Below are 22693 nucleotides of genomic sequence, written 5' to 3' on the forward strand. Positions count from 1 at the left end.
TACAAGCATTCCGCGTCCCATATCTCAGATCATTGCGGTATTTCCCATTAAGAACGCGAACGCCAAAATTCAAGGTCATGTTGTGAAGAAAAAAAGAAAAAGAAAAGAAAAGGGGTTTGGGTGAATTCAACGAGAAGGCTCCAGTCAGGCAAATCATTTCTTCCAGAACATAGCTTTGCCCATTCCTCGTTTCATGGCCCATCTAGCTTCGGTGAACTTGTCGCGCAAATTTCCACCTCCGCCATAGTTTGTTTTGCTACCCACGGCACTGGAGTTGGCACTGGCACTGGCGTGAGCTGAAGCAATATTGCCGGCTTCGAACTTGGTCTTGCCCTCGACAATCTTCTGCAACACGAAGAGGATGGCATATGTCGTGGACCCGATCACACGGAACAGCGCCAAAACGGCGACGGACCAGAGGATAATCGCCAGGTAAACATTAGTGCCGCCAGAGTCGACGCCATAGACCTCAGACACGGCCATAGCCAAGATGAGGTTCGCGACCATCCAGATGGACACCATGTACGTACGGACGGCTCGGTAGTAGTCTTCCTGCAGCTGGCTTTCCGGGACCGGGGGTTCGGGAACTTCGAGGCGATCACGGAGGTTCCGCAGCGCAGCATCGTATCCACTGTCAATATCAAGCTGCTCCGAAGGCATTTCGACTTCGACGATTGAGCCGTTGATAATCTTCGCGGCTCCCAGATCCGTGTTGACGACGTTGTCACCCTTGGTACCCCAAGTCACGTCGTGGGTATTGCAAAAGGCATAAATCTGCAGGGTACACACGTAACTTGGCATAAGAGCAAAGTATTGGGCCGACGAGGTGAACATGTGCCATGGGTCGAGGTAAAGGAAGGAAACGAAGAAGTAGAGACCTATGGTCGAAAGCATTGAAATTACAATGTTCACCATTAGTCCATCGCTCACTTCCAGGTCCACATCTGCTCCGAATTTTGACATGAGTTCCAAAACGATCAGGTACAGTGTACAGAATGCGGTATAGATCATGATCACGCAATAGACGATAATTCCGGAGAGATACAATTTTTTCGCGCTGCATTCGAATCAGTGGACTGTTCAATGTGGACGTGTATCTGATCGGCACTCACCCTTGAGGTCGATTGCCCATGGAGATAATGAACTGTAGGCACATAACCACCACGCAAGCATATCGAAGCACTATAAAAATGTATTTGCCCATGTTATGGCCAAATGGATCGATTTTCTCGTCCGAAAGCGACCCGGCAATAAAGTAGAAAGCCAAATAGAAGTTTGCCTAGAGGGATTAGAACATGCATTCAATCTATGACTGAAAATCCATACCAATCCGAAATAAGTAAAAAGCAGCTGGAGGAACTGATAAACGGACTCGATCTGAAGCAAGATCTTGCGGGGCAGTGAGTGGTCCGTCTTCCAGAGCTGCTTTCCGTTGACAATGGAATAGACTGCAGCGAAGAAAGCTCCGTTCAGCCAACGTCGACGCTGCGAAATGAATTCAGGAACAGTGTCTGGAAACATCGTTAATAGGGGAGTCTCCTAATAGTGGGAAAAACTTACCTGGGACATCGGTTTCACCAACGGCACTCTTAACAAATCGCAAGACCCATCGCTCATCGCGCTTGGCCACTAGCTCCCAACAGAGGATTCGATCTTCTGCCAGGTACATGTTGGCCGTAAAGACATCCGCATCTTGGCCATGCAGCGTTTCACCCTTGAAGTATTGATTCAGTGGCCCGTTGCCTTCGGCATCGTTCTGCAGCGCGAAGAAACGGTACGCACTAAGAGCACCGGGAAGCACAGTGATATAACCAAAGACCGACTCCAAGGGTTTGTCCAGAATGTTCGACATTTTATACTCAAAATTCTGACTCGCCACCAGGGGATTCAGCAGACCCAGCATACCTTTACCTTTGCCTGCCTTGATCTCGCCAGCCGCCCCGGCAACGTTGGAATCCTGGTCGAAGGCTTTCCACAGGTGGTACAATGCAGTCGGGTCAGGCTTTGTGCCGACATCGAGAAGAACGCAGATGTTCGGCTGTAGCGCGCGGCCAACGGCATTGAAAAACCACCGGTGAGAGTTCAGCTTCTTCTTGTTATGTTCCTTCAAGCAGAAGATCACCTGACATGGCACGATGCCCTTTTCTGCTCCCTTGAACTTCAAATCGGCGTCCAAAGATACCTGAGTCGTGTACTCGTACATGTGGGCATTCACCTGCTTCTGGTTCACAATGTTCTTGGCAATGCCTTCTTGGTAGACACCCAGTGCAGCCAACGCGTTCAAAGTTCTAGGATGCACCTTCTTCCGGCCATCAGCAATCACGCAGACCACGATCTTCTTCCACCCGTCTTTGCCCCAGGTTCGTGATTTGGAGCGGGAGCAGAGGTGACTGATATTGCGCATAATACCATGCATGGTCCGAGTGAAACAGATCTCATCCTCGTTGTACATGGTAACACAAATGAGCAGCTCCGTTTCACGCATGGTACTGCCGATCTCCTGACGCAATTTGTAGCCCTTCTGGGTGAAGTCGTCGGGGTCGCAGGTCACCGCAGTGTACCGCATGTGCGTGAATTCTCGGTCGTCTCGCCGGGGCAAGAAGCTGTGCAGGATCGTTGGGATTTTACACTCCAGGATCAACTCACCGTTGACCAACTGGACTTCCTTCTTGACCATCTGGGCATCTCGGACACCGCGGCGGCCTTGCTTCTCGGGCGCGGGGCCATAGTGCATGTTCGGGTCGACCATCTCACTCGCTTCGTCGTCATCATCCAAGTCAACCTTGGCCATTGCGTCCTTTTCGTCCGTGATCACGGTGGATTCACTCATGAAGGAGTGGACGCTCGCCGTATGGTTATGGTGAGCCGTTCTTCCCCCACCACCAAAGACGTCGTCAGGATCCACTCCGTCGCCAATATCGATACTAGCATCCTGGCCCCCGGACACCGACCCCGGGCCAGCAAACAGTGGCGCTGGCGGCAGTGGTCGTCGAGGGCTGCCACCATATCTCGAACTCGGGGTGCCTGGTCGGGGGCTGCCATTGAGATCTGCGCGTTCGTAATGCGAGCCAGTGACGGACGGTGGTCCAGGGGGTCGAGTCCAGTCCGCGGCGCGGGTTGGGGACCAAGGCCGCGTCGGGGAGCCTGGACGAGACGAGTAGTGAGGGACGTTTACCATTGACGCGGAAGGGGGCGGGATGTTTGGGGCATTTCGCAAGCTCGAAACCGGTCGTGAGGGGGACTCGGGCGGGTCATATTCCTGGTATCGCGCCGAATATTGAGTTGCGTATTCTGGTCTGTTGCGGGGGATGCGTGCGTTAGCTCGAGGTCTTCGATGGCAGGGCATCGTGGATCAACAGTCATTTCCACACGTTATGAGTTTCGCGGCTTCAACGTGCGCAGCTTCAACAAGATGAGTAAACAGGTCAAGGAAAGTAAGTGGAGGAGAGAACACGCAGACATTCCCTAGGCGGAGCTGTCTGGGGATCCCACTCTGTGAACTAAGACTATCAAGGGGGTGGGCGCGAAACATATGGGTAGGAACGTTGCAGGAGATTCCAAGGATTGACCACTGGAATCCTGGGTGATACGACGCCAGAGACATGACAGAAACCGGTTTCACCACGACTTACCGAGCATCATCCTCATAAGTCTGTCCGTACTGATACGTTGTACCTCCACCGCTATGCAGCGTGCTTTCTACATCACCACTTGTCGGAAGCAGTCTCATGGTTGGTCCATTTTGGCGAGTGCGCGGCGAATCATTATCCGAAAGGAACGACGTCGTTTCTCCGTATCCATAAGCAGGCGGTTCGTCTTCGTAGTTGGGTGCCGGAGGATATATGCGAGACGGGTTGGGATTCATATCGGCGGTTGAGTCTTCTGATACCTCACAAGGACCGCTGAGACAATCTCAGCCCGAAGGCAGACCGATTGCTCTCGACCGTTATGTTCTGGACAGCACCCTCATAGCGTCAGTTCAGCTGCTCCACAATCCATTGGCCAGAGGGGGGAAAGGCTCAAGAATGCTGAGGTCCGTAACTTACAGGTGCTTTGGAAGAATCGCTCGTGGGGCAACCAGTTTGAGGTAGAGAGAATTAAAAGTATGGAATCCAGCAAGAATGTATGAGTAAAGAAATGAGGCCAGTCGTCACAATGTCCGGGTAGAGAGGATATAAACAATGGGAAGACAAGCGACCGAGTAGGCGTCGACAACCAACAACCACTTGCCGAGTGTTGACCACTAAATAAATAAAGGCCACCCCTGCGCTTGGTCCAGGGGATAGTACTTTGCAGAAGGAGATTTTAGGCAGATGCATACACGGGCGCTTCAACTCGTGGCAGTCATCGAATTGGGGCAGCGCGGAGGAGAGTGTTTGCATGTCGCCGGGGCAACGCGTCCATCGGCCGGTTTGCGGGAGCCGGCGGGGCGACCATCCCTTGCGTCTTGGTCTTCTTGGACCTGGTCTTTGCGGAGTCTGCGGAATTTCTTCTCCATCCTAGTCGGCCGCTTCTTAAACTGTACAGGCACCATTTTTGCCCGTGTAAGTTGAATGAGCACGGGAGGTTTAAGCACATGGTTTCCGTTGACGTCAGAACACTGGGTTTCAAATTATTATGTAGACAATGAACAATAAATACTAACGAACCCGCACGCAACCACCAAGGGATGGGGAAATGAGCAGCAAGGTACGGATGAATACGACCCAGATCAAAATCAAACAAAAACAAAACAAAAAGTCTGTCAGGCTGAGCGAGTCACAGCTAGCTCGCTTCGATCCAGAGAAGAAAGAACACACCACCTCCATGCTACTTTCATTATCTTTTTAAGTAATTAAATGTGGGGAAAGAGAGGGAGGAGCAATTTCCACCTGGGGACGGGACTTGGCTAGGGCAATATCAGTATCTCGGATCTCCTCTGGTGCATCCACAAGGTCCATTAATTAGTAGCCCATCACGCGGTCGTGGCCGGTTCGTTGAGCAGTGGCTCCCGCTCACGATCAGTGGACTCGGTCTGTCCAGTCTTGCGGAATAAAATGTTGCGGCCAGCGCTCCGAGTGCTAGTGATGTACAGGGAAGTGACCAGGAACACGGCGAAGATGACAAAGGCGAAGATCCACTGCAGAGCGATGGTCTTGACGGCGATTTGCTTCAACGCTAGGGCTGTGGAAACTGGTTAGCGCAGTGTCCACCCATCTAACAACCAGGAAAGGGGAATAAAAAGCAAGAGTACATACCAAGGGTCAAAAAGCTCAAAGAATAACCCAACATGTCATCCTGGGCTGTTACGATGTGACCCGCTCCGATCACGAAGATCACCCAGATGAAAACGTTCGCCGTAATCCTAGCAGGTAGAGAGTTGCTCTTCACGGCAACCGCGCCGTTCCAAAACAGGGCCATGAGTGTCCAGGCAAAGGGGCCCGCTACGGCAGCCAGATGCACGAGGCGTGGTAAGTTGCGATGGCGCCAGTAGGCCACATGCTGATTGACGAAATGGGCTATCAGGATAATCTCGGAGCCCCAGAAGTGGTTGCGCGTCCACAGGAGGATCCAGGCGAAGACAAATAAGTTATTCAAGATGAAATGCGTGCCCACATTTGCGGTCGCCGTCACGATAGCGGCATCGCGATGAAAGAGATGATACACGTAGCTAAGCTGAGAGAGAAGAAGAAAGATCCTGGGTAGGAATGGGTGATATTAGCGAGGTCTAGCAGAGGATGAACAGAAGAAGGCTAGGTTTAGTTACCAGAAGATCCCCGTTACGATCGTGCTTTGGCTAAAGGGTGTAATGTGTCGATTTGCTTGCTTGAAAATGGAATGGCCATGTTTGACATCATGAGGGGCATTGACTGTGTAGTAGAGTCCAACGACTACGACCAGCAGCCATGACAAGGGGACCAGGACGCGGTAGGAGCCCAAGGTATATCGGTCGTGCGAATCCCGGCGGGCGAAAGGGTTATCTGAGGAGTAATTATTACTTGAAATAGATACATATTTCGATAAGAGGTGGAGACACTTACAAGATGCCATTTTGATTAGACGGTTCAATCGATGCTGTCCAGAGAGTGTAGAAGGGCTGGAGAGCGCAGACAGAGCAAAGAACGGAAGGCGGGGGGAAGAAGGAAAGGATTGTACAACCAGGACTACGAAATGATGTAACTTACTTATACTGGGGGCAGTGGGAACCTTGACAGCCAGTGAATGTGGGGAAACAGTATGGCAATAAGCAGAACAATAATGAACATAATATAATCCAATCCAGTGCTTGGATGGGGTGATGTCATGATCGAATCAGCGCCAAATCCGCCTTTTCCTGGCGCCGCCACGAGAGGACGAACGGTCAGGTGCTCCCCCGATGCGGGGGATAACTTTGGCTGGGAGTATCTCATTGATCAATTTACATGCTAGTAATCCTTAACTTTCACTCTGTCTCTCTTCCTCACTAGACAGGCGTTTAAGCGATGCGATTCCGTCACAACTTCCCCCTTTACACAATATGTTTCACGGCCTCGACGAGCCGTCCGTGGATAGATGTAGGCGCTATAATCATCCCGTAACACTCCGCCAGGGTCCTGCCCAGGCTGCAGTCAACTGGATTACCCGCCAGGTCGCTAACCGTACATCCAACCTCCTCGGCAATCAACATTCCTCCGGCGTGGTCCCAGATCTTGGACCGGTACGACGCTTTGCGCGGAATTTTGATCAAGGTGTTGCAGCCCCCAACGGCAATGGCGATATATCGAAGCTGCGCCGCCCATAAATCGGTCGTGTGGGGCCATGGCGCGTTGATATGAGCTGCAAGGCGAGCGTGATATTCGATGTTCGAGGACGTGGAAGCCGCGCAATCCACAAAGTCCAGATCCTTGTACTCCGTGATTTGGGCTTTGGTGTCGAGTTTGTGTGCGGGTTCGAGGGCTCCCGTTCCCATCTTGCGCATGTATGCACCCTGGCCGGCGACGGCAAACACCTGAGATCCGTAGCCATCCCGATCCACTGCATCCTCATGAATACGGCCCGAGGCCAAGTTGAGATTCGGACAACCCAGGACCCCAACCCGTTGGCGTCCATCCTCCACCAGTGCCAGGCAGACCGCATATTGTTGGCCTTCGATAAACGTCGCCGTGCCATCCACGGGATCCAGGACCCAGGAGCGACCCTTGGGACCACAGGTTCCTTGAGCCCCCAAGTCGATCAGCCCGAGCATTTCCTCCTTCGAGCTTGGCGTATGGAGCAAAGCTTCGCTCGCCTGGTCATCAAGATGGGTAGACGAGACCAAGTCCCAGGCTCGGTCAAGTAGGCTCGCATCGCGACGAAGAGCCGCCGAGTCTTCCTCGCCGACAATGTCGTCCTCGGGAAAGACGTGGTGAATCGCGCTGATGATCAGCGCTTGGGAGGCAAAGTCGGCCACCGTCACGGGGGTGGAATCGCTTTTATCAAGGCTCCCCTTGTCGACGGCCTCGAGGACCTTTTTCGTCAAAAGCGTGGCCCTCTGGATTGCCAGGCACGCAATGTGAAGTTCCTTGCTGTAGGGGTTGGTTGGCTCCATGTTGATTCAGACACCTCTACTACTGGCCAGCAGTTTCAGTATTGGGTTGCTTCTTCAAATTAAAGTGAGGTTAAGCCCAATGTTGAGCGCAATAGTCGAACTCTTGCGCGGTCTTCTTCCTAACAGCAATCCAGACTTTCAAATAACCCTTCAAGCTAGTGGTCCGAGACGAAAGATATACCAAGACCTAGTCTAGTGAACACCAAGTTAAGCACATGGGATTTCTGTAGATCTTTTGATCGCACAAGATCCAATTTTGAAGGTGGGGTCTAGTGTGGGTGACTGCCGAGTTCTACTGCTATAGATCGAGGCTAGGCCGCTTGGTAGATCACAATACTCGGTTCATATGTTCTCGTGGTGGGGGTGCAGTTGATTGATGTGCAAGGCCACTGCCGGCAGAAGAGAAGGTGAATCACCAGGAATGACACAGAATGAATGATCTCATCGGCAGAGATTTGCTGAGAGTGTCTCGTTCGAGTTTAGTGTGGCTCGGTTCGGCTTGCCTGATTGCCTGACCGAACAGGCAGACTTCCCGCAGAGACGACGTCACCAAATTCATACGTACTATATGGAGTCTAAAAGGAAACACGACAATCTCGACAGTAACCTATCTCGGTCCTTTAGATTCAAATCATAGCCAAAAAATCACTATTTAGAATATCCCTATAACTTCTCCTATAGTACTGATCATGACCTAAATTCCCGGAACGCCGTGAAAGTTTAACATCATCCATGCATTACGTCAGGCGAGCGATCAAAACGGGGCAAATGCCAACTCGTAGGCGAACCCAAGGGTCAGCTTTGCATGTTGAAGCATATGGTCGAAGCTCAAATATTTGATCTTGTCATCAGTCGTGTGGATTCGTTTGTTGCTGTTTTCCATTTCGGATTCGGTTGCCATCGCTGCTGGATAGCCATATTTACTCGCCGATGTGTGGTCAGAACAAGCGTAGCCGCACTTAGTGTTGATGAAGCCAATATCGCAATACTAAGCCGACCGTCAGCAAGCAAGCCTTAAATAAGGGTGATCCCCACTTACCGTCGTGACTGCGTCCTTTAGGAATTGCGTTAGCCCTTGATCGACGTAGTCGACCATTATTCCCACGGCCTCCTGGCGACCGGCCTCAAGAGCTCCCTGGGTATATCCTGTCATGTCCTGCTGAAGCATGGCTTTGATATCACGTTTGTCCTGTTTATATTGGGAGAAGATGGCTTGAGAGCCTAGCATGCCGCCTTCTTCCGCCGAGTACCAATGAAACTCGATTGTGTTGGGCGCCTCCCCTTTGATAATGGGGTCTGATTGTAGAAGACCTCGCAGGGCCTCAAGTATGGTGACAGTCCCGCTGCCATCATCATCAGCGCCTGGTGCAGCCAGGATCGAGGGAAGAAACAAGTTAATGCTGTCCTGATGAGCACCCAGCACAACAGTCTTATTTGTTTTACCCGGGACGCGGGCAATGACGCTGAATTGTCCCCAGGGATGGGCGAATTGATCAACAGTGGCGCCATGCTTCGCGGCCCCGGAGCTCTTGATAACATCTAGAACCTGGTTATAGAGCCATGTTGCCGATTCAATGCCTGTCTGGGATTTGTAGTAGCGGGTATGAAAAGATGTGAATTTCTCCAGGTTGTGTTGCATATTGGCTTTGGATAGATCTTTGATGAGCGTGGTTACTTCGTCGGTGTGCTCCATCTTCGACGGGTAGCGCACATAGCTCGGTGCGTGCAATGTAGGATAGAAACCGGCATTTCGCTCTGTTGTAACATCGATGAAATTCACGCCATCCTTTTCGAGAGAAATGGTGATTAGCCATAGAAGATGGTAATAAGACAACAACAATAATGAAGATCATAACCAAGCAATCCGCGAGATACTGGAGGCTTACTAATTTCAAGGCCCATTTTTCTTCTTCGGTCACCCATCTGGTCTGATAAGGAGCCAGCTCAATCAAGTATTTCTCTTGGTTGTGGTAGATGTGCGGATTCGTCAATGGTGCCTGGGGAATCACAGCAGCCAAAACCCCCGTGGAAGCTGTTGCGCCCAGCGCAAGAGCGGCTCCGACCTTCATGATGGGAAATGGCGGGAACTGCTTTCAAAGATTGAAGGGCTAGATTAGGGTATCCAAGATATAAGTACTGCAAAACCAAGTAAGAAATCAGATTGTAGGTAGATACTGGGTGTAAGAGATGGATTGTAAGAATGGGCATGAACAGCTCCGGGGATGAGCAAAGTGATGAATCAGTGAGGGGGAGCCGTTGGAGCGAGAATTGGAGAAGGGGCAAAGGCAGACGGGAGACGCGGGCGGGGACAGGGGTTGTACCGTTGTTCTCGATCAAGAGACGACGTTGTTGCGTCAGAGCTGCGTCGGTGGGCAATTAATTTATCATCAAATCAGGTAGGAACCAGATGCATTAAATAGGAGCTTGGGGAAGGAAGAGGGTAAGCCTAAGGCACCGACAGCACTAAGAAGTGATCACTTCGTACTCCGTATGCTCTAGGTTGATGGGATTAGTTCGCTAGCCGCCCCGGTGGAGTTGGTCCTTTCCCCGTAACACAGGTCATACTTGACTAACTTGAGTCCTTTTTCTCCAGAAACGCATTTCCCTCAACCGATTTCTCCAGAAGCGTTAGAGCTTCTCCAGAGTCTAGACTACGGAGTATAGTTAGTGACATTGTTAGCTCAGCCCCATCTGTGTGCTTGGGATATTTGATCTTCCACTTTCCAGGCTTGAGTCCCTATGTGGCTGTGTCTACGGAATACATCAAATGATAAGAACCCCAAGAAATCGATTTTCTCGGACGTCTTGAGGAGTACCAATACACTCCCAGAAGATCTTGTCAACCCAATTTCCCAGCATGAGCGAAAGGCATCATTGCCATCATTTGATGTACGACCGTCAATTGCTATTAATAGCATTCAACAAGACACCAAAATGTCAAGGCATCCTTTGAATCCGTATCAGGCAACCATTTACTGAGTACGGTGTACCCATGCCTCTTCCTTCATCCATCAAATTGAGAAGGATCCTGATCCACTCGGTAGCCGGTGCGCAGAACCCTGTCTTGGCTGATTTCATTGTCAGCCTATGAGTGGGTCGAATCGGGATCTTCAACCTATCCCCAATTCTCGTGTTGTGAAGGAAGTTGTCGAACTAAATGAAACAACAATAGCCCCGAGGAGGCGGTGTTGTATAGCCTCTAGCCTTTTACCGTTCGATTCAACAAGAACATAAGACATCGGGTATATCGTAGCCTAGACTCCGCACAGCTTCGCCAACTTACACTACGGTGTAGAGACTCACCCAAGGATCCTTCAATTCCTGGGCTCGTTGGTGCGGTCTTTCGCACTCCAATTGAGCTAGCTATTTAGCTTCTGAAAGCCGTCTTTCGCTCTGGGTCTCAATAAAACGCTCAGTTACTCCGTACCCATACGGAGTAGTCATGTTACCACTGTGGATTGTGGCCCATGATTTTCAGTGAGGAGTGTTACCGGATGGCAGCTCTTGAGTCGCCAAGATGCCGATGGGTTCTTGTCACAGTGAATCACGATGGATCATGGATCTCCCCGATGACTCAGGCACCAACTTGGCCATACGAGTACCAGGTACGGTCTAACCCAGAAGGAGTAACTAGGGCTAGGGCTACGGGTCCCCTTCCACCAATGAGACTGGAACTCAACGGCGCGTGGGCCCGTGGATGAGTCAACGGCGAATGCGCGGTTCGCCATCGCGCTTACAGTACCGGTAAGGATCGGTGATCGTCGGACGCGACCGGACGCATCGCTATCTCTTCTTATCTGTCCCCTTTCGCCCATCCCCGCTCGCTCCCTTGACTTACACTTCACGATCTACCCTCCGAAGAACCGGTAACTCTATACGTTGTTGCGCCTCTTCGCGTACTCACTCCTCCAACCTATCTCCCCGAATTGCTCCCCACTGCGTGGTTGCGCCATGGCCATCCATCCCAGCCTGCATCCTCAACCAGAGGTCCAGGGCCATCTGTCCCCGCAACAGACTAGAGCCATTTCCGCGTGGACCGAGCAAGCGACCGCGTCTCTTGAGAACTTGACTATTTCTGAAACAGTGCCGGCTGCGCAGAACGTCACTTGCTCGGAGTCAACGCACAGTGGGGGCGCATTGCGCGGCGCCACAGTTTCGCTGTCAATTCCTCTAGATGATCCAACGGATCATCAGCCTACCACAAGGACCAGAGTTCTGGCCCCGAATCAGACACAGCGGGCTCCAACCGTCTCTTTTCGGCGCCGCGAGCCACTCCGTCGCGATAGTTTGAAGAGACGCGAGGCGTTACTCAAAGGGAAGGACGGAAGCCGTCGCAGACAACGTTGGGAGAACGGTACGTCTTGATCAACAGGGCACACATTGGCCCTTGGTGGCGTAGCCTGAAGGGTTGCGTTTGTCTCTGGAGTCACTGACAAGAGCATTCTTACTATGAAGATCGTCTTCTGCACAATCCCTGGGCGGAGCCGCCTTCTCCCAAGGACTGGGACATTCGGCCAACCTATACCCGACATGACCCCATGCCGTATTATTTGGCACCCCTTTGGGACGTCCATTATGCGCACATGGATCGCACGTCGTCCAACCAGACGACCAAGGGCACCAGAAACGAGATCTATCACATTCCCAAAGAGCTTCGCTCGAAGTTAAAGCACGCGCGCGCCGCACGAGGGATGCTTCAAGACCTGGAGGAAGATATCAGACAGTTCATTCAGCGATGGAATGAAAAGCAACGTCTGGTTCGCAAGGAGGGGTTGGCAGATGCCCCTCAAACCTCCGATGAGGACTCCGAGGACGAAATTGTCTTTGTAGGACGAAACGGACAAATGCACGATTCGCCCGCGCGTAAGCAGAAGCTGCAGCAAATGAGTCAGGCTATGATTGCTCATAATGAGCGCGATGGCGAGAAGATGGTGTTTGAGAGCTTGGCCGATGACAGAGCTGCTGCTTTCGGGTAAGTGTATCAGCTGACTTGTCCTGGAATGATTGACACTGACTTGGATCAGTCGCTGGCTTGTTCATTCTATTGCATCTTATTATGGGTTACATACTTGGTCTGTCACGGTGGGTGAGCCTGCTCGCCGTGAGGCATACGTCGGATTTCATCCCCCAACCGGTGGCAGTCGCGCAACCGGGCTGTTCGGGGATTCCACTGGCTCGGGAACGTGCCGCCGTGAAGCTCTGAATCAAACCGAGGATGAGCTTCCTCGACCACTGTGGGCACAGGTATAAGCCATGCCGGCTTCTTGGTCCATCGGAGTTTGTCTGGGAATATAATCGGGATCTCTTTTAGGGTAAGGCGGATCTGTAGTGCATTTTCCAACATACTCACTGTACAATAGACGGAGTCGGGTTTAAAGGCTATGGTTTAGAATCCTTAGAAAACTGGTTTGTTTCTCCCTCTCTTTCTCTCCCATGCGTCTATTATGTTGTCCTGGGTTTGTCTCGGTAGCGCAGCAGAGCGGCATCGCAGAAACGCACAATACTATTAGCAGCATGAAAAAAAAATAGAGGGCGAGGTTCAAGACATGCCTATCAGAACCTGAAAATAAACAATTCTTGTTTTTCTTTCAGAGCTTCTATGACATCAGACCCATGCCCCTCGCGTCATTCGTCGGAAACTCTCGCGTTAGTACTCCGTAGGGGGTTGGTTTATAAAAAGAAAAAAGAAATAGAAGAAAAATAAAGACCTAAATCAAATATGAATGGGAGGCAGCAGTGACGTGAACACCTTTGGGGGATGTTAGTTCTCTACAAAGTTGCATAGTGCCGTGCAAGGGACTCGAACGGTGGCGGGGACAAAATCGACCGATCTAGAAGACGCATGGATGCCTTGATCGGCCGATTGAGGGGCTCCCAGTACTGAGTACGTACTCTGGAGTACTATGACCCGCGTGGTCACCATGAACAAATGGTCAAGGACCATTGCAAAGCTCCTCTGTGAGGCGGTCAAAAAGCAAGGGTCACCCATCCCCACCGTCTCCATCGACCGTGGGGTTCGTGTGGGAAATCAGGATGCTCTTGATGCCTGAATAATATGTCAAACCCAAGACCCGATACCGGAGACAAAAGGATTATCACTGGAGCCATGTTATGAACATCTCACGATGTTTAAACTACAGTGTACACTTGAGAAGTTCGTGGTCCGTTGTCGGTTTCGGACCGATCCGAAGTTGTCTCCAGTCAGTTCCATGGTTCTATGCTGAGCCGGCTTGGGCTGTCAGGCATCGACATCGCCAGGAGATGGGAAACTTGATAGAGCAGGGGGTCGAAATACTTCATCAGTATAGGCATTTCTAGATCCCTTTGGCGCCCGGTGAAGATATGCGTGCCGAGTTCAGTTGCATGTGAACAGTTGAAGATACTTCATACTTGCATGCAATTTCCTGCAGGGGAAGCAATAGGTCAAGATTATCCTAGCATGTATGTAGCCTTGGGGGATTCCATCGCCCCGGGATGACAGAAGTACCAACGCACGAAAAGAACGGGCAGAAAATGACACGATAGGCTATGCTTGACTCCCGGAATGGTCCGTCTGAGGGGGTTCGGAGGATATCGACCTCGCTCAGTGGTGGCACTGCCGGCGTCAGCCTGCGTGGTAAACGCCTATCGCATCCTGGGACGATCTGGAACGAGACGGTCAGGCGCATTCGTGTTTTGGGCAGAATAAATTTGCATGGTAAGAGTTGAGTCTCATGAGAAATTAGGGTTTTGGAATTCAAGGCTGGGTTCGGAGTAGGCATATAACGAAAGTCAAAAAAAAAAAAAAAAAAAGAAGTGAAAAACGAGATGAAAATGAAAACAAGGACTGATTGATGAAGAGAGAGAGAGAGAGAGAGAGAGGTACACAGAGAGTACATACGTAGGGGTGTAAACAAAGCAACGGGAGGGGGTGACAATTCAGTCATGGAGACATCGACGTGGCTCCCTTCTCTGCTCTTTTTACCGGCTTTCCCTCCCATCCATCCATCCATGACTTATGATTTCTTCTTCCTTTCCTTCTCCTTCTGATTTGATACCCGTTCCTACTTCCTGCGCCACAGAACCCTAGCCATTTCTTTTTCTTTTTTCTTTTTTTCTCTCTTCGGTCCGTGTCTTCTTCGTGCCTCACCCGTTAAGCCCTGGCCTGGCGTCATCTGCTATGTACACTGGCCACCCCCTTCACATTCCCCTCACTCTCTAGAACCAGACAACTGTCCCATATTTATGATCTTCCTGTTTAGTTCCTGCTCCTTCCCTCCAGCCGAGCCATATCGTATGACCACTCACGGATCTGGCCTCGAAAATTCTTGCCTTACCTTGCCCCCGTCAATATATCCGGTCGATTGCTACGTCGTACACGGCATCGGTCGGAAACAGAGCGAGACAACCACGAGATGGGGCTATGATTTCCCTGCCAGACTGATCGGATCTCGTTCGCTTTACTGATTGACTCCACTTTGTTTTTCTTTTTCTTCTACCCCCCTCCCCTACTTCCACATACATACATCCCTGGATATCTCCATCAACCCCAGTCGGAGTAAATTTAGCACTATCTCGTGTCCGAACTAAGACCACTGCCGACACCGAAATCCGCACCCGCGAAGGACTGAATACAGAGTCCCCCATTCTTGCAATCTTACCGGGGTCTGCATATCCCATCAGTTACTTTTTTGATAAAACATTTTTTTTTTCGCTTTTCACATCACATTAGCGCCGCCATGGGAGCTTACAGTGCGTCCTCATGTCAGAATGGCTCGAGGACTGGAGGCAGCTCCAGCTCTACCAACAGCGACGTCTCGGATCGTTCGAAGAGCACGGTCCCTACGATCTACAGCAATCGGCCCACTTCGAAGCGGAGAGAGACGACCGAGCTCGATGCCAAAGATCCCAGAGACTCGGTATCAACCTACGCATCAACGGCACCTTCAGTCGAGGACCTCCCGGAGAAGCCACGCTACGCGGTGACTGATCGCAGATTGGAGGTCTTCCCCACCGACGTGGTCCCTTCCAATCCGTCCACGTTCGCCGACTTGTTCCCATCTTCGCGACGATTACTTATCCGCCACGACGATGCGACGCTAGATGGGAACATGAACCTCCGGGTAGACACCGTCGTCCCGCGACGAGGAGGGTACCAGCAAGAGATTACCCTGTTTCATCTGCGCATGTATGACTTGTTCTCCAGGAAGTTTTCCTTTCGGCGCTACTGCCGAGATTCGGGGCGCGAGGTGTGTCACTCGGAGAGGAAACCTCGATCGTCTCGTTCGGACAGACGGCCGGTGTTTCGACGTTCTTGGAACAGTGTGTTGGCCAGCTTGCGACCGGGATCAAGTGGCAATGGCTCGCTGCCCAATGCAGAGCACAAGCGCCAGGATTCCGAGTATAGGTTGGTTGGTGACGAGGGGTATTTTCAGGACAAGGATCTAGACGCCAAGGGCGGTGCCGATCGACCCGTCACACTTGCTGACAATACCCTGCTGGAGTTCTCCAACTATGCGCACGTAGAAATCAGAAGACGAGGCGCTGGGGTATCTAAAAGGTACGAGTACGAATACTGGTCCACGAAGTACCAGTGGAGACGGGGATTTCGGAAAGAAGGCGATTTGCGAGAGGTAACTTATCACCTCGTCGACACGCGGACGTCAAAGCAGATCGCTCATATCGTACCGGAGATCTTGACGCCCATGGAAGCGGTTGAAGAAGAGAGTAAGGGAGGCTGGGTCCCACCGTCTTCGATGTGGATTAGTGATGCCTCTGTATATGAGAAGATGTCTGACATGGCTGAGTACGTGTTCCCATTCTTCCCCTTTTCATGGCTTGATGGAAGACAGTCACTAACTGCGCATACAGTGTGATTGTTGCGACCGGACTGATTATCCTAGTCGATGACTGTATTCGTCGACGCTGGCATTCGAACGGACATGGCCCCCTTCCACTTCCAACACGATCTTCGATCACCAGGGGGATGGAGACGATAGGAGCTAAGCGCCTCATTGATGAGGTGTTCCTTCGAAGGGGATCAGCCTAGAGATGGGTGGGGATTTGAAAAAGATGTGGATAAGAAAAAGGCCTTGTTCATCTACAAAGTACGTCGGTCTGACGTGACAATCAGCTCGCATGACTCGTATTATTATTTTTGTTGTCCTTCTTTTTTCCCTTTTTCTTTTTCTTTTCTCGATTGGTCTCACGGTCATGGTTGGGCGGTGGCTGGATTTTCAGGCTGGCGTGAAATTCAGTAGGGACTGTGTAACGGCGGTTTACTTGATGTTGATATTTCGTGCATGCGACTTGGTTCTTTCCCTTTGCAGGTTTTTTTGAAATCTATTTTTGGCTTGAACCATTGGGTTCTTTTTTTTCCCTCCAATTGATTGGATCAGATTGATTGATTTACTTGGTTTCTTTTTTGGCAACAGTCAACTTGGAATAGGCTCGGTGGAGACACTTGGATAAGCGCTGGATGTTCGACGTTGACTATGGCACGCAGCACGATGCCCTGGCAACTCAACCTAGGACAAGAACAAAAAAAAAAAAAAAAAAAAGAACCCAACAAAGGCAATGGTTCATCGTGATGTCAGCCTAACTTAGGCCCCCCTCGCCCCTGGTTCTGGACCGGATTCCTCATCCTCGAAGCCGTCTCATGCAAAGAATCTGGCTGGATGGGGAACGGGCGTGCTGAATTCCGATTCGGACGAGGACTACGGGGGACAGCATGATTGGCAGTCGATAGGGACAGCAATTCTGTCTGTCTTCTAGCTGTCGGAGTGGGCAGGGCACGATTAAGCTTGTCCTGAGGTCGATGCGGGGCAGATCGAGGCTCGTCCCCAAACGACGTCGCGTCGAATCAAGCGCCGCTGCGCCGCTTCGATGGCAGTTCGTGGATGCATCCCAGCTTTCCCCGTTGGCGTCGTTGTTTCTTTCATGCCGCTTCATGCAGGTGCTAAGTATTGCTATATGGTTCCTTTCATTAGCCCCCCCCGTCATTTTCTAACGCCTTCATGCATTTCTTTCAAATCCCCTTCACGCTCGTGCCGGCGCCGAAGAGGTTGAGAATGCAAGTATGTATGCCCAACACGATGCCATAGAGAAAGCAACGAATCATGACCGATGTCTCCCCCGGAAATAGATTGGGTGAACCAAGACCCAATTTCTCTCTTCGCTGGCAATCGGTATTTTCCTGCAGAAGGCCCATTTCCCCCTCCCTCTCGGTGTACGCGCTGGCCGTGCCAAACTCCCATTGAGCTTGTTGATAGTGACATCGCCAACGAGGCTTCCCCCCTCTTGGTCTCCTGGAATTTGCAAATTCCCTTTCCGATGGCAATTGTTCATGCAGAGCGGCCCGGTTTGTGGCCGTTTGGCTCTAGGGCTAGAAGCTACGGGGAACCTTGAGCTATGTTCCGGCCCTTGGATTTATGATGGAATCATTGATGAGCTGGCACCCCAAGAGGGCCCGCTTCCAGCTCTTCTGAGGAGCCTTACTGGCTAATGTGAGCCAATTCTGGCTTCAATTCGTCGCTTCTAGTCCTATGGGCCCCTCTCCGCTTTTGGGCAACTAGACCACCCCTCCACAGTACATTCCTTCCAGAAGAGATTTCTCGTCTTCCCTTGAAGAGCGGCCATGAGGCAAGAGGCTGGTTCGTACCCGATGGCAAGCATCGGCTGCGAGACAGGGAGAAAAACAAAGGACGACAAGGGCTCTGAGTTGTCTTCAAGGGTGGAAAAGTCTCAACCCCCTGGTGCCACCGAGACAGGCTTGTCGTTGTCGCCTTGTTTCCTTGTCGCTCAATGAATCTGGCGTACGTGTGGAGACTAGTGACCTGCTTCCCTGCTCATTTCAGGCGTTTCTTCAAGGGTACATTCTCAGTCGGCGTGCGCCGGGCCGTTCCAGCTTGCAGCCTCATAAAAAATGATCCGCATACTCTCCATGCAACTGGCGTTCCTTGAGTGGAGGATAAGGGAGGGGGTAATTTTGCTGGCGCTGTGCGATGTCCACCACGACATGCATAAGCCTGTCTGTTAGGTTTGATGGTTAGGTTCCGTGTTTGTCACGCCGAAACTGTCTTGCTTGCACAGTGACGATTTGGGGTTAAGAGCATGGCCCACTGTTTATATGACCGAACTCCCCGCTTCCCCTATCTATCCATCGAGGTCATTTCGTGTGCGAAGACATCGGGATCCATACCCAATCCTCAACCGAGAGCAAGCAATTGCAACACATAAAGATAATAGTCTGTCGAAGCCAATTATAAAGAGGAAGAGAGTGTGTGTGAGAGAGAGGCCCGCGTGGTTCATTTTTCCTCCCACTTTATTCGAATTCTCCTATCAAACAATTGATATTTCTCTTTGATTTCATATTTCCTCACGCCAGTGGTTCTGAAGACATCTACACCCCGTCAAAGCTCCTCAATACCCAAAGACACATTTTTATTTTTTACTCGTTTCTACCAAGAAGATCGCATCCTTCCAGAATGTCAGCTGCCGCCCATTCTCCAGGTAGTCCCCGGCTCAGTTGGCAGGAGCAGCTTCAAGGTATGCCCCACTTTCCTGCAATTCCTTCAGGCGTTATCATTCCATCGTATGCTAACTTTGCCCCCAAGAGCACTGCCGTCGTGCGAAGATTGGGGCCCCCGTGTTCAACATCATGTCCGAACGTCGAGGTATGCTTCCCCTAAGACCCCCTCTTTCGCATTTCCTATCTGGTTGATGTTCAATTTCCCCCCTCTGTTGAACGTTGCTCATTGTGTGTCTCGGCACACTGAGGGGTGGAGTCAATTTTGACCTTCACCGACTTTTGGACTGAGATTCTGCGGTGCCTTTCACTAACTGGTCTTTCGCTCTCTACAGGAGGTCGCACAGCTTGGTCTAGCACCGTTACGATCAACGGACACAACTTCGCCGCACGGATGTGGTACGATGGCCAGTATACCAACAACGCAAAGGAAGATGTCGCCGAGGTTGCCTTGAAGAATCTCAACCAGACTCCGAATCAGCATCCTACCCTTTACCCGGGCCAGCTCTTCCCTTACCAGCAATCGGCATCTACATTTCCCCGGCGTTAGGACACCTGTTGTGGGATATTGTATTCTTTAATGTGGTTTAATATCATGTCACCTCTCTACCATCGGCCTTTCACATATTATGGACAGCAGCTGCCAGGGTCGATTAACTCAACATTCCATCGCTCCCTGACTTTTTGTTGCGAACAGCGTTTCCCGGATTGAACTCGATTTTACGAGCCTCGCAGACGTGTACAACATCTTCGGCTGTCGGCATACAAGTCTCCTATTCTGCGAATCTTTTCCCTCGCTTCTTTTCGCTTGTTTGGGATTCCTTTCGGAGAGGAACAGACTCGACGACGAATATTGTTATGTTACGGACAATATCCAACTCAAAGAGCGTGGTGCAATTCTGGTCTGGCTTTTTCTTCTCTTTTTTCCTTTCGTTTTTCTTTCCCCCCTTGTCCTGATTCCTAGAATCGAGCTTTTTTCGGTTCGACTTCAGGTGACGGTTCCTCTAACACAGATGCTGTATGTTTTCTTTCAGCTTTGTTGCGTCTTTTGACGTTCAGACCCCCCTTCCATCTCTATACAACAGCCCATATGACGGATCTTATGGCACGATATCTTGACGACAGTGAATTTATGAAGCGTATGGAATTGAGTCCCGACAGTTGGATCTATATTTTCTTTTTTTGTGATTTGCGCAGGTTCATATGCACCTCGCCAGTTTCTCGGCGTGTCTGTGGATGGCTTCCTTTTTCTTGTCTCCCCCCAATTTTCTCTCCCTAATATAAATAATCGTTGGATCTTGTTCATCTCCCGTGACAAGTATACACCGACGGGGTGTCCAAAGCACGTTGGACAGGTGAACGCCGACGCGGGACAGGCGGTCTGCCGCGGTCAATTGCAGGCGCTAGAAAAGTTTTCGCTGCAGTTTTGCGTTCGATTTTTGGGGTCTGAGTTTTCCCGAGAAATTGATTTGTTTTGGTCAAATGTCTGATGTAGCTGAGTGTTAATAATTCCGAAGGGTTTTTGATTTATCTATTGCTCCTTTTTGTTTTTCCTGCGGCTTTTCTTCCTGGTTTCCGAGCCCCTCAATTTGACAGCGACCATTGATTCCCTTGACTGCAGACCAAGCAATCCCGTATGCTCAACGGAGAGAGCCTCCTTGATCTTATGACGGACCCGAGTCTTTGGAACCAGGTGCAAGTCACTGTGGTGAGCTTAACCTTATTTCGCTGCTCACGTGCCCCCTCCGTTCCATGGTTCGTCCAACTCGCTAACATCCCGATCCTCTCGATCAGGAATACAATTTACGACTAGTGTTTCCCACCCCGGTTCCAGTCCCATCGTCTAATACGCAAACTTCTCCCCTACCACAATCCGCTTGTTTCTCCATGCATAATAAAGTCGCAACGCAAGACACCCCACGCACACCGCAAGGAGCAACGCCGCATTGGTCCAATGCCCGGTCGGATAGCCTCGTTTCGCTTCGTTGGATTTGTAGATCCACACGCCGACGATCTGTCCCGGTGCCCCGAAGGATACATTGAGAGCAATTGCGAGTCCTGTTCCCGCGGTGGACCGGATATTGGCGGAGAGCCAGCCTAGTAGAGGCGGGATGCAGGCAAATGCGCCGCTGGTCGCTACGATGAGACAACCGTATCGGTGCTGAAAATGGCATCAGTATTCCTGATTCAGGGGAATTGGTCTTGGCGGACATGGGGAAAGAAAAGCGGAAGCAGATGCTCACCAGGTAGGCGTCTGCCGGGAGCACGGCAGAGGCTAGAAAACCCATGGCTCCGATGAAGGAGAAGATAGCTGAATGTAGACCCCGACTGCATTTAAACGCCTATGTCAGTGTGCCATGCTTCGAAGTGCACCCCAGCAAGGACAAACGGCCTACCTGTTGAAGTAATCCGCAGACCAAGCGACGGCGGTGGTTACTACATATGCTACCGCCCACGGCGGGACGGTCATGAGTTGAGCGCGCAGATTCGCATAGCCGAGGCCACTGGTGATGGCCGGAGAGAAGAGCGACAGACTGGAAAAGGGGGCTGATATACCGAAATACACCTGGCACACACGAGGGTTAGGCAACGCGGTCGGAGGGAGGGGGGGGGGCGCGCTGACAAACACGCGGGACTCACTGCGTAATGGGCGTAGAGGCGCCAATCTGTCAATACCCCCTTCGCTTCCTCCCATGTCATCGCCTGTGCTTTCCCCTGGGAACCTTCAAGCTGGAGCCGTTGTGCTGCTAGATCTTTCTCCTCGGGGGTGAGCCATGACGCCGACTCTGGATAATCAGGAAGAAGAAACCAAACGAGGAAGGCCGATGCGCAGGATGGAGCACCCTCGATGATGAATAGCCAGCGCCATGCTGACAGGCCGTGGACTTGGTTCATATGTCCCACGCCGTAGGCAATGGCGCCTCCGAAGGCGCCTGCTAAAGTGGCCGATGCCAGGATCAGGGCCACTCGTAAGGAGCGCTCCGAGTTCCGATACCAAAAGGTCAAGAAATAGACGAGCCCTGGGAAGAGTCCGGCCTCCATCACTGTGACTGGATAAGCAGGGTGAACGCTTGCTGGGCCACGAGCTCTACGCACCTCCAAGTAAGAAGCGAATCCCGGTCACCTGGGCGTAGTTATGCGCACCGCCCAGGCCCATTGTGCACGCCCCCCACGATAGCATGAGGAACGCAATCCACCGCTATGGTCAGGTCAGCCAGCCTCTTGATTCGATTCTGGGAGGGGCTTAATGCCTTACACTTGGTCTTAGCTTCTTCAAGAAATAGTTCGAGGGGACCTCGAAGAGAGCGTAGGCGATAAGAAACACCATGAGCGCAATGCTAATTTCGATTGATCAGCGCAGAACGCAGTCTGGGCCGGGCGGTCTAACTCACGTGTATTCGTACGAGCTCATCTTCGTCTCTGTGAGGAGATCGTTCCCCGTATCCTCGTTGAGGATCTTTGCATTTCCTATTCCACGGGCGTTGGTCAGTCAACGCCGCCAAATTCGACCCAGTTGCAACCCACCGATATTGGATCGATCCAGGTAGCAGAGAAGATAGATCCCGGCGCTCAATGGGAGGATGCGCAGGTCCTGTTTCCAAACCAGTGCCCTCTCGCGAGCCTTCAGGTCCTCATCGTTT

General features: G+C 51.4%; 8 protein-coding genes across 9 annotated transcripts; 3 read left to right on the forward strand and 5 right to left on the reverse strand.

Moving 5' to 3' along the window:
* Positions 1–153: 153 nt before the first annotated feature.
* Positions 154–3865, reverse strand: chsB (chitin synthase class II; the record flags this gene model as incomplete). The annotated part of the gene is made up of 5 exons (XM_046089676.1): positions 154–1057; positions 1113–1279; positions 1327–1511; positions 1561–3296; positions 3633–3865. The coding sequence occupies 5 exons, from the start codon at positions 3863–3865 to the stop codon at positions 154–156; spliced, it is 3225 nt and encodes a 1074-aa protein (XP_045945648.1).
* Positions 3866–4954: 1089 nt separating this feature from the next.
* Positions 4955–6030, reverse strand: LDX57_007959 (DUF1774 domain-containing protein; the record flags this gene model as incomplete). Its single annotated transcript, XM_046089677.1, has 4 exons — positions 4955–5163; positions 5238–5677; positions 5747–5960; positions 6021–6030. The coding sequence occupies 4 exons, from the start codon at positions 6028–6030 to the stop codon at positions 4955–4957; spliced, it is 873 nt and encodes a 290-aa protein (XP_045945649.1).
* Positions 6031–6487: 457 nt separating this feature from the next.
* LDX57_007960 (inositol monophosphatase family protein) lies at positions 6488–7546 on the reverse strand (the record flags this gene model as incomplete). The annotated part of the gene is made up of 1 exon (XM_046089678.1): positions 6488–7546. One exon carries the CDS (start codon positions 7544–7546, stop codon positions 6488–6490), a length of 1059 nt encoding a protein of 352 aa, XP_045945650.1.
* A 595-nt stretch (positions 7547–8141) lies between these two features.
* Positions 8142–9966, reverse strand: lap1. Of its 2 annotated transcripts, XM_046089680.1 has the most exons (3): positions 9433–9966; positions 8586–9332; positions 8142–8534 (listed from the first exon to the last, which is right to left on the reverse strand). In XM_046089680.1, exons 1-3 carry the CDS (start codon positions 9613–9615, stop codon positions 8301–8303), a joined length of 1164 nt encoding a protein of 387 aa, XP_045945651.1. In that variant the 5' UTR covers positions 9616–9966; the 3' UTR covers positions 8142–8300. The 2 variants fall into 2 exon arrangements, with proteins under 2 accessions (XP_045945651.1, XP_045945652.1); XM_046089679.1 differs by having other exon boundaries at positions 8142–9332.
* Positions 9967–12084: 2118 nt separating this feature from the next.
* Positions 12085–12796, forward strand: LDX57_007962 (uncharacterized protein; the record flags this gene model as incomplete). The annotated part of the gene is made up of 2 exons (XM_046089681.1): positions 12085–12518; positions 12571–12796. 2 exons carry the CDS (start codon positions 12085–12087, stop codon positions 12794–12796), a joined length of 660 nt encoding a protein of 219 aa, XP_045945653.1.
* Positions 12797–15264: 2468 nt separating this feature from the next.
* On the forward strand, positions 15265–16574 carry LDX57_007963 (uncharacterized protein; the record flags this gene model as incomplete). Its single annotated transcript, XM_046089682.1, has 2 exons — positions 15265–16331; positions 16397–16574. The coding sequence occupies 2 exons, from the start codon at positions 15265–15267 to the stop codon at positions 16572–16574; spliced, it is 1245 nt and encodes a 414-aa protein (XP_045945654.1).
* Positions 16575–19011: 2437 nt separating this feature from the next.
* Positions 19012–19602, forward strand: LDX57_007964 (uncharacterized protein; the record flags this gene model as incomplete). Its single annotated transcript, XM_046089683.1, has 3 exons — positions 19012–19072; positions 19141–19200; positions 19388–19602. The coding sequence occupies 3 exons, from the start codon at positions 19012–19014 to the stop codon at positions 19600–19602; spliced, it is 336 nt and encodes a 111-aa protein (XP_045945655.1).
* Positions 19603–20895: 1293 nt separating this feature from the next.
* LDX57_007965 (putative MFS transporter) lies at positions 20896–22094 on the reverse strand (the record flags this gene model as incomplete). Its single annotated transcript, XM_046089684.1, has 4 exons — positions 20896–21213; positions 21296–21380; positions 21449–21618; positions 21693–22094. 4 exons carry the CDS (start codon positions 22092–22094, stop codon positions 20896–20898), a joined length of 975 nt encoding a protein of 324 aa, XP_045945656.1.
* Between the last annotated feature and the right edge of the window lie 599 nt (positions 22095–22693).

This window comes from Aspergillus melleus (assembly GCF_016097325.1).
Source record: "Aspergillus melleus strain CBS 546.65 chromosome Unknown contig4, whole genome shotgun sequence".
Classification (NCBI taxonomy): domain Eukaryota; kingdom Fungi; phylum Ascomycota; class Eurotiomycetes; order Eurotiales; family Aspergillaceae; genus Aspergillus; species Aspergillus melleus.